The sequence below is a fragment of the Pterocles gutturalis genome, unplaced genomic scaffold (assembly GCF_000699245.1).
Source record: "Pterocles gutturalis isolate BGI_N339 unplaced genomic scaffold, ASM69924v1 scaffold40908, whole genome shotgun sequence".
NCBI lineage: Eukaryota > Metazoa > Chordata > Aves > Pterocliformes > Pteroclidae > Pterocles > Pterocles gutturalis.
Genome location: NW_010119466.1, coordinates 12,937 through 26,652, shown reverse-complemented (window position 1 = coordinate 26,652; position 13,716 = coordinate 12,937). Strand labels below are relative to the sequence as shown.

General features: G+C 43.5%; 1 protein-coding gene across 1 annotated transcript in view; it reads left to right on the top strand.

Annotated features, from left to right (window-relative positions):
* LOC104464022 (LIM and calponin homology domains-containing protein 1-like) overlaps nucleotides 1-13,716 on the top strand; it is a gene marked incomplete at both ends in the record, with an annotated part of 29,050 nt that overhangs the window by 4,958 nt on the left and 10,376 nt on the right. Inside the window, 2 exons of the mRNA XM_010076580.1 lie at nucleotides 9,103-9,196; nucleotides 11,346-11,518. Coding sequence (XP_010074882.1) covers nucleotides 9,103-9,196; nucleotides 11,346-11,518 — 267 coding nt within the window. The remainder of the gene's footprint in view (nucleotides 1-9,102; nucleotides 9,197-11,345; nucleotides 11,519-13,716) is intronic.

The window sequence follows — 13,716 nt, the reverse complement described above, 5'->3', positions numbered from 1 at the left end:
GCAGGAATCTAGATGCTACAAAACTGTAATAAAAGTAGATAGTAAAAACAAAACAAGAAGTAACATCCAGTTTACAAATAAAGCCTGTAAAAGGGTTGCAAACAAGTGTCAGGAGAGGGAATTCTCACCGTTCTTTACTGTGTAGCAACAAACAGAACTGGAGATGTGATGAGAGTTGAGTATGATAATGTTTTGCTTTCATCTTTTATTTCATCCAAGCATTGTCCAGATGGATAACAGGGAGTGGGCAGGGATCTGTCCCAGGGGCTAGTGATTCATTTCTGCTGAAGGGTTTGTGTCTTATCTTACTCCCCTGCTTCATGCCAGTCTCTGGCCACGGACAACCAAGCCATGGAGCCTGCAGCAAGCGTGAGAGCTGGGATGTGTTGTGAGCATGGATTTGATCCTGTCAGAGGGAACTGGTGTAGAGTCGACAGTGAATGATTTGCAGGAAAGCAAGCAGGGATGGCAGAGCAGAGGCTGCTCTTGTCAGAATTAATTGGCTGTAAGGGAAAAGCCAGGTAAGCGTTGAGTCTGATACGGGAGAGCATATTGGAGCATAGAGAGGGACCTCAGCTTGCTGTAGATTAGAAGCACAATGGAAATTGGAAAAGTAGACAAATGAAAGTGCTACTGCCTCCTTTTTTAGGATTTCCAGATGAGTATAGCTGTGGAAGAGTTGAGAGGAACTTCAGCAGCAGAAACCACTGCTAGGGCTTGGGTGTACTTGCACCTGTTTGATGCCCTCTTATCCTTCCCTTTCTACAGCTTTGAGGATGATGTGGCTGGCTGACCACTGATTTTTATGTGACCAGATTCTGCTTCCATTTTCTTAGCCCTTGTGGTGATATTTGCAAAGGAGGCAGAAGAGTTTGACTTCTCAGATTCCTTGTGACTCTGTTTGTGGAATAACGTCTTGGTTTGTGAGCTTGAGTGCACTTAATGATGAAGCCTTCTCAAGAGAGTGAGAGTGCACCCAAAAGGTGTTATTGATAGTTTCTCTGTTCTAACTAAGAATTTTATATCGCTAGCTTCACAATTTCATCAATAATGTGACTAGCTAGTGCAAACCATTATTAATGCTCCTGGCACTTCAGCTTCAAGCAAAGGCATGTGTTTCAACCACATCAAGGACAGAGGAGGGAGAGGAGACTGCTTGAGGGGAAACTTACATGGGGAAACAAGTTGAATGCACTGAATGTGATGGGGGGAAGAGGAGACCTGCCTGTGGCTGGAAGGGAATTTTCTAGCCTAAGATTTACAGGCTCTGTTCCTTCTAGAGATTTGCTTCTCTTTACCCAGCTGCTTTGCTTTAGTTTTCCAGGCCCCCATGCCTTAAAGTATAGGCAGTAATTGAGCATACAGGAGTGCCCTGGTTCATGGATGTGGGAAAGGCTTAGATGCCAGGTTAGAGGCAGGGCATGGTACTGACGCTTGGGTTCTTCACTGTGTGTGTTGGGGTGCAGGCTAGCACTGCTATAGGCAGCTCCATCTGGGTGCAATCAGTCTGGGGCTTTTACCTGCAAGAATTGGGCAGCTACGCTGAACTCACTTCATTCAGCCTTCTCCCTGTACCTCTTTTACTTTGGTTTCTGTACAGCTGACACAACAATGTCAGCCTGCATCTGCAGAGTCTGAAGTGCTAAACTCCTAGGAAGGTTGGGAATCCAAATGAGGAAAGAAAAGAGCCTCCTGGGCTTGTCCCACTCATAAAATAGGGTCTGTTGGTGGGCAGGATGCTGAATAACTCTTTAGCTGTCACCATGGTCCCTCCAGAGGGGAAGAAGGGGTTTACTTTTTGCCCCAGCAGGATAGGGCTTCCAAGCTACACATTATTGGAAGTAAGAAAGCCTTCTGAATCTGCTGCTATATCACCTCCAACAAGGAGAAACCAGGGCTATAGTTTTTGTCTGATGCCTAACCCTGCTGAATTTTTAGGAGAGAAGGAGAAGATGACAGAAACAGGGATAGAAAAGCAGCTGAGGTGAAGAAGCAGAGCTGTCTGGAGTGGAAGAAATGACTACATTTCTTTTGCCTTGAGAAAACTTTTGCAAATTGAGCATGTTTTCAAAGCCTTTTCTAAACTTGCTTTCACTGCCTTTATTTGTGTACTTTCCTTTATTGGTATAGTTCTTGTTAGCTATGTCCCTCCCAGGCTTTAAATAAGATTCACAGGCACTAGTTCCTCTGCCTGTTAAGAGATGTTGTTTCTATGGGGTTTTTTTTCCCTTTAGTTGCTCTGAGATTTGTTTTGGTTTTCTATTTTATTCATTCATTTTCCACCCTGAGTGTCTTTTGTGAAGTATGTATTTCTTTTCATATATATGTTACCTTTGGCCCTCCTGTCCTCCCCTTCTGATTCTTTTCCTGTTCTTTGTGTCCCTTTCCTCCTCCTCCGTCCATCCCTCTTAGAACTGCTTCTCTGCTGTTTCAGTTCAGTTGTCAAATGGACTAGTCCTGTCTTCTCTCTGCCTGGCAGGCTTCCCTTTGAAGCTCTGTAGCCCTGCTCTAAATCTGTCCGGCTGGCCTCAGGCGTTGTCTGCAATAGAGGAAGATGCTGTGCAGCTGTACTTCAACAGCTCTTTTGGCCTGAAGTTTGGAAAACACTTTAATCAAGTTGCACCACTTAAAACGCTAATATGATTTAGGATTTTGGGGAGCTAGAGAAGTGCAGGGGTCATTTTGTATGGGTGAGACCTCAGTGTCAGTTGTATTTTTGACAAAGAACCCCATCTATATGTGAATCAAATAATGATTGGCAATCAGACTGGTTGGGAAACATACGTAACTCCTGCCTAATTTGAGTATGAAGTGAGGTGCAAAAAAAGCTGCAGCAGATGGGAAGAAAAATATTATCAAGAAACTATACTTGTGTCTGTAGCTTATAGCTAGAGTACTTAGATTTTGGGGGGCAGATATTACAAGAGACCTTTACTCGAGAGTAATTTTGACTGTGATTTAAGGCTAGGAAGGATAAATTTGGCCTCTAAGCAGGATGAAAATATCCCACTGATGTTTGTGGAGCAATATGCTGCTAAGAGGGGTGGTCAGTAAAGCACATCTCTCTTACTGCAGGTGGAAAAACTGGGGCAAAAGCCCAAAGACTGACTGATGAGTCAGTGGCAATGCCAGCAATAACATGAGAATCATCTCCTCACTCTGGTCCTACCTGTCAGCCATTAGGTTGTGTTTTCTTTCCATTATACAGAATAGCGATGCACATTACAAATGCTGAGGAGTTGTATCCTCTAGCTAGATCTTTGAATCAGAAGTTAACAAAGTAAATGTTTTGTTTTAAAATAATATTTGTGCAGATTTAGTATAGGGGAATTAATTTGTCAGTGAGTAACACTGCTTTATTTTAATCAGTCTTTGTATGAGTTTTTAGAAATTACTGGCTTGTTGTAGCTCTAATTACAGCTTTGCTCTGATCAACTAAAAAAGAGTAAATATAGACAGCAACTTTAAAAAGATCAGAGCAAGGTGGTGATGGTAGGGAGATTTTGGCTTTCTTTTAATTTTTCACTAGCTAGCTTAAACTTGTCCGTTTCTACTCACTGCATGTTTGGCACAAAATAAACTTTTTTTCTATATCCAAGTAACACGCTCCTTCATCTTCAAAAATCCACTGATTGAACTGAGATTAAAGTATAAGCTTTCTTGTGGTTGAGAATTGTTGGCCAAGCTACAGGAGAACAGGGTTGAAATCCTGATCTTTACATATCTGGTAGGACAAGTCTCTGTTCTTTGATTCATTACAAGAAACACTTGTAGAGTAAGTACGTCTGTTCCAGATTGACAGTTTTGTCTTGAACCACACATGGGAAGATGCACAGAGGGCTGGACTACCTGAAGGGAAAAAGGTTTAGGATGAGAAGTGAGAGCAGCAAACCTTCAAAGCAGCTAGAAGGGAACTCTGCTCAGGATTTGGACACAAATCTGGCATCCGTGTCTCCCATCCTCCAGACACCCATGCACTTTTAAATGTCTATGAGTGACATGAGCTTATTTTACATCCCGATTGAGCAGGAATAACTCTAGAAAAATGACTAGCAGGAATACTTAACACTATTTCTTGCAACATTTTCAAGGCTTCTCTGTTTATTACTGATCCACCCTGATCTTTGGTTGCAATAGCTGGCCTGAGTATAGCATTATAGAGCTGCCAGATGAGGCAGATGACTTAACGTGTCAGAGCAGTGTTTTGGCTGTCTTACTATGCTGGCATAGCATGCAAGGCACTTAGCTATGGCAGGCCAAAGTCATGCCACCGTTACCACTCAACAACAGAAAATGCTGCCTTTGATGAGGAAATAATCATATGCAAATTTTGAAGTCAGTGATGCGGGTACACCTCTGATCACAGAAGTTTGAATTGTCAGGCAATTTCTACATGTGGCTAATGATACCACAACCAGTTTCATTCCTAAGTGATTTTACAGAATTTAAACTGTAGTTCTAACCTGATTCTTCCCAACAGCTCTGCATTCTCTCTGGTTCCAGACAGCTTGTTTTGTCATGTTTTCATAGAAAATACAGTAACGATATTTCACGTGATTTTGTGTACAAGTAGTGTTAACTGACCTATGTTTTGGTTTAATTTACAATAAGAGTTAATAAAGTTCTACTGTAACTTCCTTTGGAGTTTTAATTCTTGCAGTAGTTGTGATGTTCAGTGTTTTAGGAGCTCCCAGTTACTGTATTTTTAGGGTTTTATAAGGATGTCAGGTTCTGCGACAGTAACAGGCAATATGCCTATTTCTGGCTTGTACAGTCTTAATTAAAGAAATACTTGGACTGATATCCTAGTTTATGGGATAAAAATCCTACCTGCCACAAACTGAACTAATTTATTTTCATGCCTAATCGGTGTTTGATAACACTGTATAGTCAGCTGCACTTGTGTCTTTGTTAAATGGATACCTTGGTTAGCAGAACTGAGGTGTTGCTTTGTCTTCTATTACTGTTGTGCTCATAACTGCAAATGCAATCACAATATTTAAGTTTCTATCATGGACTAAGGCTTCTAAATCCTAAATGGGGAAGTTCACTTCAACTCCTGGGTAGGTAGATGCACAGGGTAATAAAACACCAATCCAAGTAGACAGCATTCTTCAGTTTTCAGGAGTTAACGAGACAAAGTCTTCACGCCAGCCTGGATCTGGGGGCAGAGATAAGCACAGCCCCTACACAGCAAGGTTTTTCCTACTTGCCTTGAAGCCTTCTTTGCCTGTAGCAGTGGACCAGAAGATGTTGTGTGACCTTCCCTTGTAGGCACCTGCTGCAGAACAAACGTACGGAGTCACTCTCTGGTCCTGCAGAGTGATGCCTCTGCCCACACAAACACTGTGGCTGCAGCAGGGAGGTGCTGAGAGACTGCTTGGGTCAGGTCCCTCATCCCAAAGCATGAGAGCTCCTCTGAAACACCTCAGAAACATCACTTGGCAAGTTGTTCGGTTTTGCAGTGTCTGTGTCAATATACGATCCTCTTAGGTACAGTGAAATGCTTGTGTGCCTTTTTCATGTTCAGTAATAGCATCATTATTTGATTACAAAATGTTTACAAAATGTGAATTATGATCGTCTGTGGTGGAGAAGACATTTTATCGGCTGTATATGTAAAAGAATTTTCTTAAATGTATCATATAGGTGTGGATATTGGTGTTATAAATAGAGTTAGATTTACTGGGAATGAGAGAGTTCTCCAGTGAAGCTGACTTAATTTTTTTATAAATTACTTACTAATCAGTTCTGTATTTTTAGCTGTATGTCATTAACATTTAATTGCTCAGCAGAGGGAGGAGGAAGAGTCAAGTCTCGTGAGCAGGAACAGAGCTTCTGCAGCGTGCCATTGCAAAATTCAGTTGTCCCGCAGCAATTAGTAACTCCTTGATTTTTTTGCTCCTCTTTGAAATAATTTCTATAAATAACATCTATGTCTTTACCTGGTTCAATCTCCTGGATATAGGTTATGGGTATTATTGCACTTGTGCAGGATGGCTATGTGACACAGCACCATGTCTGTGCATTTGCTGAGCTTTTTAAACATTCTGAGAGGCCAGTGTGGCTGTGCTCCTTCCCTAGCTCCAGATACCATTGGCACTTGACTTCCCTGGGTGTATGTAGAGCTGTTAAACTTTTTTTTTTTTTTTTTATTGGCCCCAGTTTATCATTGTTTATAGCTTTAAAGTCTCTGAGGTTAAAATTGAAGCTGAATTTTTTTTAAAAATTTTTTTTTTTCAGTTTGGGCAGTTGCTTTTTGAGAGTGGAGGGTGAGTTCCATTGCTTTACCAAAAATAATAATAATATTAATAATTGAAACTTGCAGCAGTTTCTTTGGAAGGGCTTATGCTCTGGAGCAGTGAATAGAGTTGTCAGGGAGGTGCCTCTTGCTTTTCCAGTTAAAATCTACCTTGTTTAGGGCAAACCCTGAGGTCTGGGTAATAGCCATTTGTTTAGGTTTAACGGAGGTTTGTAGGTTGTAGAATGACAGAATAATTCAGGTTGTAGGTTTCTAACTGAGTCTTCTGCTCAAAGCAGGATCAGGCATGAGATCAGACCAAGTTGCTAAGGGCTTGATCACTCAAGTCTTGAAAACCTCTGAGGACAGAGATGGCACAACCTGTCTGGGCAGCCTGTTATGCTGCCTGGCTGTCCTCATGGAGAAAAGAAAGACTTATTTCTGCATTGAGCAAGGTTGGGAAGGGTTTCCAGTAGCTTCTCACCTGGCTGCTGTCATGTCAGCAGCGAGAACTGAAGCTGAAGGAGACGTTGTCTTTAGTTGCAGTGTTCTTCTGCTGGGGCTTTCCCTGAGAAAGCTCTCACTGAAACACAGGCTGGCATCAGGGTGCACTGGGGAAGGGAGAGGCGGGTTATATGGGAGAAAAGAGCAACAGCATGGTGAGGGGAAAATCTCTGGGGCACAGGACTCGCAGTCTTTGGAGCATTTTTCTGGGGCCTGTTTTCCATCCTGGGCCTCATCTGCAGTGACCATCCCTCCTTGGACCATGTGACACATGGAGAGGGAGCTCTGTGCCTTGTTTTTTCTTGGTGTAGACACGCTCACAGGTGGACATGGTGGAAGGGAGATCCTCAAACTTTCCATGCAGCCTGTTTGGAGTGTGTATTTCACCCTCTGCCTTGTCCTGTTTGAGAACTGCTTTTAGGCAAGAGGGGGATGTGTCCAAAGAAAGGCAACGAAGCTGGTGAAGAGTCCAGAGCGCAAGTCTTATGAGGAATGTCTGAGGGAATTGGGGTTGTTTAGGCTGAAGAAAAGGAGGCTGAGGGGGGACCTTATTGCTCTCTACAACTACCTGAAAGGAGATTGTGGTGAGCTGGGTGTCCGTCTCTTCTCCCAGGTAGCAAGTGATAGGATGAGAGGAAATGGCCTCAGGTTGCACCAGTGGGTAGACTGGATATTAGGAAAATTTTCTTCACTGAAAGGGTTGTCAAGCATTGGAACAGGCTGCCCAGGGAAGTGGTTGAGTCACCATCCCTGGCGGTATTTAAAAGACGTGTAGATGTGGTGCTTAGGGACATGGTTTAGTGGTGGACTTGGCAGTGTTAGGTTAATGGTTGGACTCTGTGATCATAAGGGTCTTTTCCTTCCTGAATGATTCTGTGGTTCTGTGTGTCCCCATGCCTCACCTGGGGTGCAGTGGAAAGTGCCCGGCAGTGGGGAGGACAGCAGGCAGCCAGCCCCAGCGGGCACTGTGAGAAACGTGCTGCCACTTCTAGAGGCTCATGGCTCTGGTCTGGTGCCTGTCCTGCTGTGAGCTGGCGGCACAGCCCTTGGCAGCCCGGGGCTCCTTCTGTTGTTCCCAGCACTGCTCACTGCCCACGGGGCTTGCCTGGGTCACTGCCCCTGGCCACAGCCCCACACTGGTCCTCACCATTTCCTTGCAGGTCATCTTCCCACACACATTCCCTGCCCTTCTCCGGAGCATGCCTCCCTCCAGAGAGGAGAAGTGGGGATTCCTTAGCACTGCCAACAGCAAAGGTCTCTGGAGCCAAAGTGTGTCCACAGGCATTGGCATCCTATTGGCACTGCCAGCAGGCATCCCTGATGACTGAGCTGGGAGAGCCCAGGTCTGCTCTTCACGGGTCACGGATGGATGAGGGGCTGTAGGCTCCTGAAGATCTGCAGGGATGGGAAACAGGATCCATGCAGAAGGTGGATGTCTGAATCCTGCCCCCAGAAAAGAGGAAATTTCATCAGGTTTCCCCCCTTGCAACTCTTAATGAGATGAAGGGGTGGGAGTAGGACAGGAAAGTGAGTCTACAATAGACTACTTCTGACATATGTTTATTTCCAAAAGTAGTCTTTTTTTATTTTCCACTGTTGAATGTGCCATTTTCTAGATTTTTCATGCATTAGATAGAAGCACTGTGCAGTGGCTGATTGGTTTGCTGCAGATTTTTCTTGATTTGCCTGCTGGGAAAGCGGATGCATGGTGGAAGCTGCTAAACAGATCAGCTGAAGTGCTACGCGTGTTTTGACAGTGTGGTTTCAGCTCTGCAACAGCCTTGTCCAGGGTCAGGAAGCTGGCTTTTCAAAGGGATTTAGATTACTGGCTCAATATGCTCTCACCATATTTTTTCAGTCCTCTCTTAATAGTGTTTCAAGTATTTCATTACCTTTAATACTGGCTCTGGCTTTTCCTTCAGATAAGAGATTGTTTAGACAACCATGAAATAAAGGAAGTATTTAATTTGCCACTTTTGAAACCCTGTATGTGCTATGTGTTCACTAATGCATACATTTTTGTGTTATTTGGAAGAGGAAACTGTGGGTGAAATGTATGCTTATCTCAAGCTAACACAATCCAAGATATCCTACAATTTTAAAAGCTTGTAGGAGCTATTCCAAACCAACTGCATGATAGTTGCTGATGAATAGTCTGAAAAGGAGATTAAAGCCCAGTGATTCAACACTCAAGTGGCACATACTGCTCCGAAACATACTCCCCAGCTCCCTGCTGAGCGTTAAACTAGTCTGGTTCAAACACATTACAGAGAAGCAGCAAGTACTGCCATGAGGAGTTAACACATACTCTTATTTCCACTCTACTTACTGTGTTTCTACTATGTTATTCTTTCCAGGCCTGCCCAGTGGAAGCAGATACAGCCACCAGCAAGCAGGTTGAGGCCAGCCCTGGAAGTGCAGGACCTATGAGTCTGGCGTGCCCATCCCCAGGTGGGTTTTTGCTGCTGCCCTCACCCCTGCCCTTGCCCACCAGTGGGGCAGGGGTTTAGGCCCACCCTGCAGCAGGAGTCCAGTAAGTGCATCTGCAGTGGCACCAAGAGGTTTTATTAGAAAATGCAGAAAATGTCAGAAATCTCAAGAAATAAATTTTTTAAAGTAAGAATAATTGTTCACTGCAACAACCTCCCCAGAGACGTCGTAGAGTTCCCATGGCTGGAGGTTTTCAAGATGCAGCTGAACAGGGTGCTAGACAATCTCATCCAGGGTCCCTTTCCCTTGAAAGGTGGGACCATATACTCTTTCAAGGTCCCTTCCAACCTGGGCTTGTCTGTGATTCTGTGATTTAAATGACACACCTGACTGCACATTGCTTGGGATGCAAGTTGTCTGCTTTGCCATTTATATGCGTGAAAAGCTGGTGCCAAAGCATGCTGTAACCAGAAAGCAATCAAGACAGAAACTATCAGTCAGTAATAGCTTCTGTTTAACACTTTTTTTTCTCAAAAAACATGAAGAAATGGGGAAGGAGAATAAGAAGGGGCACTTCAGTCCTTGTAGGGGCTTTAAATAGTATTGTGCACAGTCCTGATTTTCTGCTTTAAATCCTTAATGCTTACGTTTCCTAATCTGAGGAAGGGAATTTGCTGGTAAAATTTGAAGCTATTTTCCTCAAAAGGGTGTTTCTAAAACATTACCTTTGTTTTACCATTTTATCTACTGCCTGCTATCATACTAAGTTCATGGTCTTTTTTTTGTTTTTCATTTTTTAAAATGGTTCTATCAAAGTTCAGCTTGGTATGGGTAAGTAAAAAGTACTATTTGAAGTAGCTATTTAAATGAGGTCTCTGGCTGTAATTGGTATATAAGCATAATTCACTCATTTGTTGAGGATAAATGTGACTTAAAGAATTGAGTTTTGCCCTCAATGGGGTACTGTTGCCCCAAGATTAGAAGCATATCCATAAGCATACATTAAGTATGGGTAGCAAAGTTTAATATTGGCTGGCAAAGGAAACTAAGATAGCATTGTAAAAATTGAAATGGGAAAGGAACATGGGTTTTCATTATGTCTGCTTTGGAGGGACAAATGTGGCCCAAACTGTGTGACCTTCTTGTAGAATAAACAACCTCCTCTGCTGTTCAGTACAAGCCAGATGCTTCCATGCTGCGACCTCTGTGCCACTACTGGTGTAGGAGCTGTTCCAATGTGGTGTGCATCTGCCTGGCAGCAGGAGCAGCTCTTGCTCCTGCTCATGTGCAGGTTCTTAGTGGAGCCTTGGGTGAATGTTTTTCTTAGCTCACTCTTCTAGCCTATCAAAGAGATACCTTCAGAAGCTGCCACTGCTGCCATGGTTGGAGAGGGGACAGGATCTGAAGCTGAGGTTCTGTTTTAGGAGGTTAGATGTCAGGATGCTTGTGGGCTGCTTGGGATGCAGAAGACTGCCCTGCTTCCCCGTGGTGGCACCAACTGACAATAGTTTTAGCTGTCACAGTCCTCAGCTGTAGGCCTGTGTGCTTCTGGTTCCTTCTGTAAACCAGCATAAACTGTTTGGGTTTTTTTTAAGAGCTGAATGCTAACCAGGTTAGTCCAGTCCAAGGCTTCCTGTTAGCACAATTTCTTTGCTGTCTGATGCTTGACTGAAATGGTTTAGTGGAAATAGCTGATCTGGAATATCCTCCAGTGAGACTACGTTAATTGTGGTTAGCTCCTTGTCTGGGTAGCATCTTAGGATAGGATTCGTCACACAACTTCAGTAGAGAGGTCTGTACTTCAGTAGGCATGTTGTAGGTTACATGTCGTCTCAGCCAAAAAGAAATAGTCTGAAATAGTTTGGGTCGCTCTTCCCCAAGAATTGACTTTCTGTCTTTGTTGACCATGAAGGGTACCCCATGGTGCCCAGGTCAAGTGTAAGCATCTACATTTTGTCAGGTGAACTTCACCCTTAAAGCCTTGTCTTCTCTGAGAGATTAATTTTGCCTATATTGAAGAAATAAGATTATTTTTTTAAAAACATCACTTTATGGGCTCACAGTATATCCAGTAAGAAATCGGATTGCAAGAAATAGGTCTACATTTTGTTTGGAAAAAAAAAAAAAGAATCATAAGCTTGCAACATTATTTCTTGTATGTGTGAATTAGGTTCAGATCAAAAGCAATTCAAGTCAACTGCAGCTTGTGCCAGCCCTGTTGTGAAGAGATTAGAATTTCTTCCCAGTCCTGTCCCTTCAGAGGAAGCTGCTTCAAATGAGAAGGATGTGAAGAAACCTGAAATGGAGCAGCAGAAGGAAGCAGAGTTCCCTACTACACCAGAGGTATGGACAGGCAAGAAACAGGGGGAATGGAAAGCAAGACAAAAAGGAAGAAAGATCTCACAAGAAAATGTTTCTTGTGCAAATTGGTATTTTTCTCTATATGATGTCACATTAGGAGTTTCTTCCAGTCTTCTAGAGAATTACAGTGAAGGGTGGTTTCTGTGACAAATCCTGTGGTCATCAGAGAGTTCCCCCTCCAAAAGAACTCCCCAGTGTCTGCTTGTAGTGTTTGAACCTGTAAACTGGCTGCAGCAGCAATAAGAACTTAACCTGCAAACCCCAGTCTCACTGCATGTTGGGAGGCAGAGTATCCAGAAGGTGTAGGCTGTGGAGCTTACCCTCTTAGTACTCTTGAAGTGCTGAACAAGTGCAGGTGGTGGCAGAGGTAGCAAATGGCCATGACCACACTGCTCTGTCAGGTAAATTAGATGTTGGCCCTGGGTTAGGATTGGCTTTCCTGTGCAGGGCAGACTGAATATCAACAACAAACATCTACTGGTTATTTGTGGGACTAAAGTACTGCAACTCCATGTTGCAGTTCTGGAGATATAGGCTTCATCTTTGATAATGCTGATTCAGAAAATAAGTAGAAAGGGGTCTAAGTTAACCTTTGATTGACCCTGCTGATTTTTGAATGCTGTTTTCTGCTCCCGAATGTCTGAACAGGTGATGAAACCAAAAGCCCTGGAACAGGAGGGGAGTGTAGTATTGCCCTTTTTAATGAAACTACCCAAGACCAGCCAAGTTTCTCTGCAGAATTCTGGTCTACAAGGTGAGCGAACAGCATTTGGAGAACTCAGCTGGACAGTAGTTGGATGTGTCTGTGTGGTGTTCAGGGAGAAGTGCCTAATCAATGACCTGGAGGGGTTTGGAGCTAAAATGGTTATTTTCTAGTTGCATCTGACTGATACTGGTAGTGTGGCTTCTGCGATGCAAATTACTCTTCTGGCTGTTCTCCTTAAACGCAACAGCAGAATTGTGACACAAGGCAGAGGGACAGGGAGAGCCCTATCTTGCACTTACCTGGCCTAGCAATGAAGACTGTTATTATGTCAGTGAGTATTATATTTTATTAGTATTGCTGCTCATGGATGAAAATGGCTTAGCAATTGGTTTTATCTTACAGTAAAAACTTCTGGAGATAAATTCTGCACTCAGCTGCTCATGTGGACCTCCTTTTCATAGATGAACAATACACATATCTGGCCACATCCCTCAGTTTGACCTGTGCACATCACGAGTTCTTGCACCTTTTTGACAAAGTTTTGCTTGAGATTGTTTAGTAGTTTGATTTTTTTTAATTGCTTTTAGGGATGCATAAATGCAGATATCATGAAAGACAGAGAGAAAAATAATCTGAAGTTTTCTTCCACCTAAGAACTTACTGGGCTGTTAGTTGTGTATAGGTAATATACTGATTATCCTAGTGTTTTCAGGATTGAAACTACTGAAGGTGATCCACTGTGGAAAACAGGATTATCTGAAAAGGAATAGAAATCTCACCTGTTTTAAGTGGAGAGGTGCTTTCCAAACAGGCTTTTCAGAACAATATAATTTTACGTTAAGTATGAATCAATCCACACATCAAGTAACAGATTGCAGATCTCTCTCCTATTTTCTGAGAGATGCTGAAACACTTGGCTGCTCTCTAGTGTTCACAGCACATACAGCACTGAAAGGATCATAGAATCCTTTAAAATGTGTGTCTGTGATAGGAATGAACGTGAGCACCATACAAAGACTTGAAGGAGTGGCTGCCCTTGACTAGCATTAGCTAGAGCCCTCATGTAAGATTAGGTGCCATGTTATGAAAGTAACATTTAAATACAGACAGTCCATGTGATCTGCAGGTCCGTTGTAAACTATCTGCGATGGGCCAAAGCAATTGTAGTCAAAATCCCACTCGTGGCTGAGGCGGCTCGAGTCTGAGGGTCCGTCATCGCCTTTGACCGCACTGTGTTTCTTGTTTTGTCCCGGTGCTGTTGCCTGCAGAGCCGCCCCACGGGGCCGCAGTTCCACTTAGGGTTCGCAACAACTGGCGGCGCTCACAGTTTTTCTCGCAGTCAGGTAAATGCGGCGCTAAGACCAGCTTCAGCCCTTCTGCTGCCTCCAGTCGTAGGTGTCTTCAGACGTGGGGCTGGGGTGAAAGCTGATGATGATCACGGGGACTTGTTCTACTTCCGGCTTTTGTAGAAAGT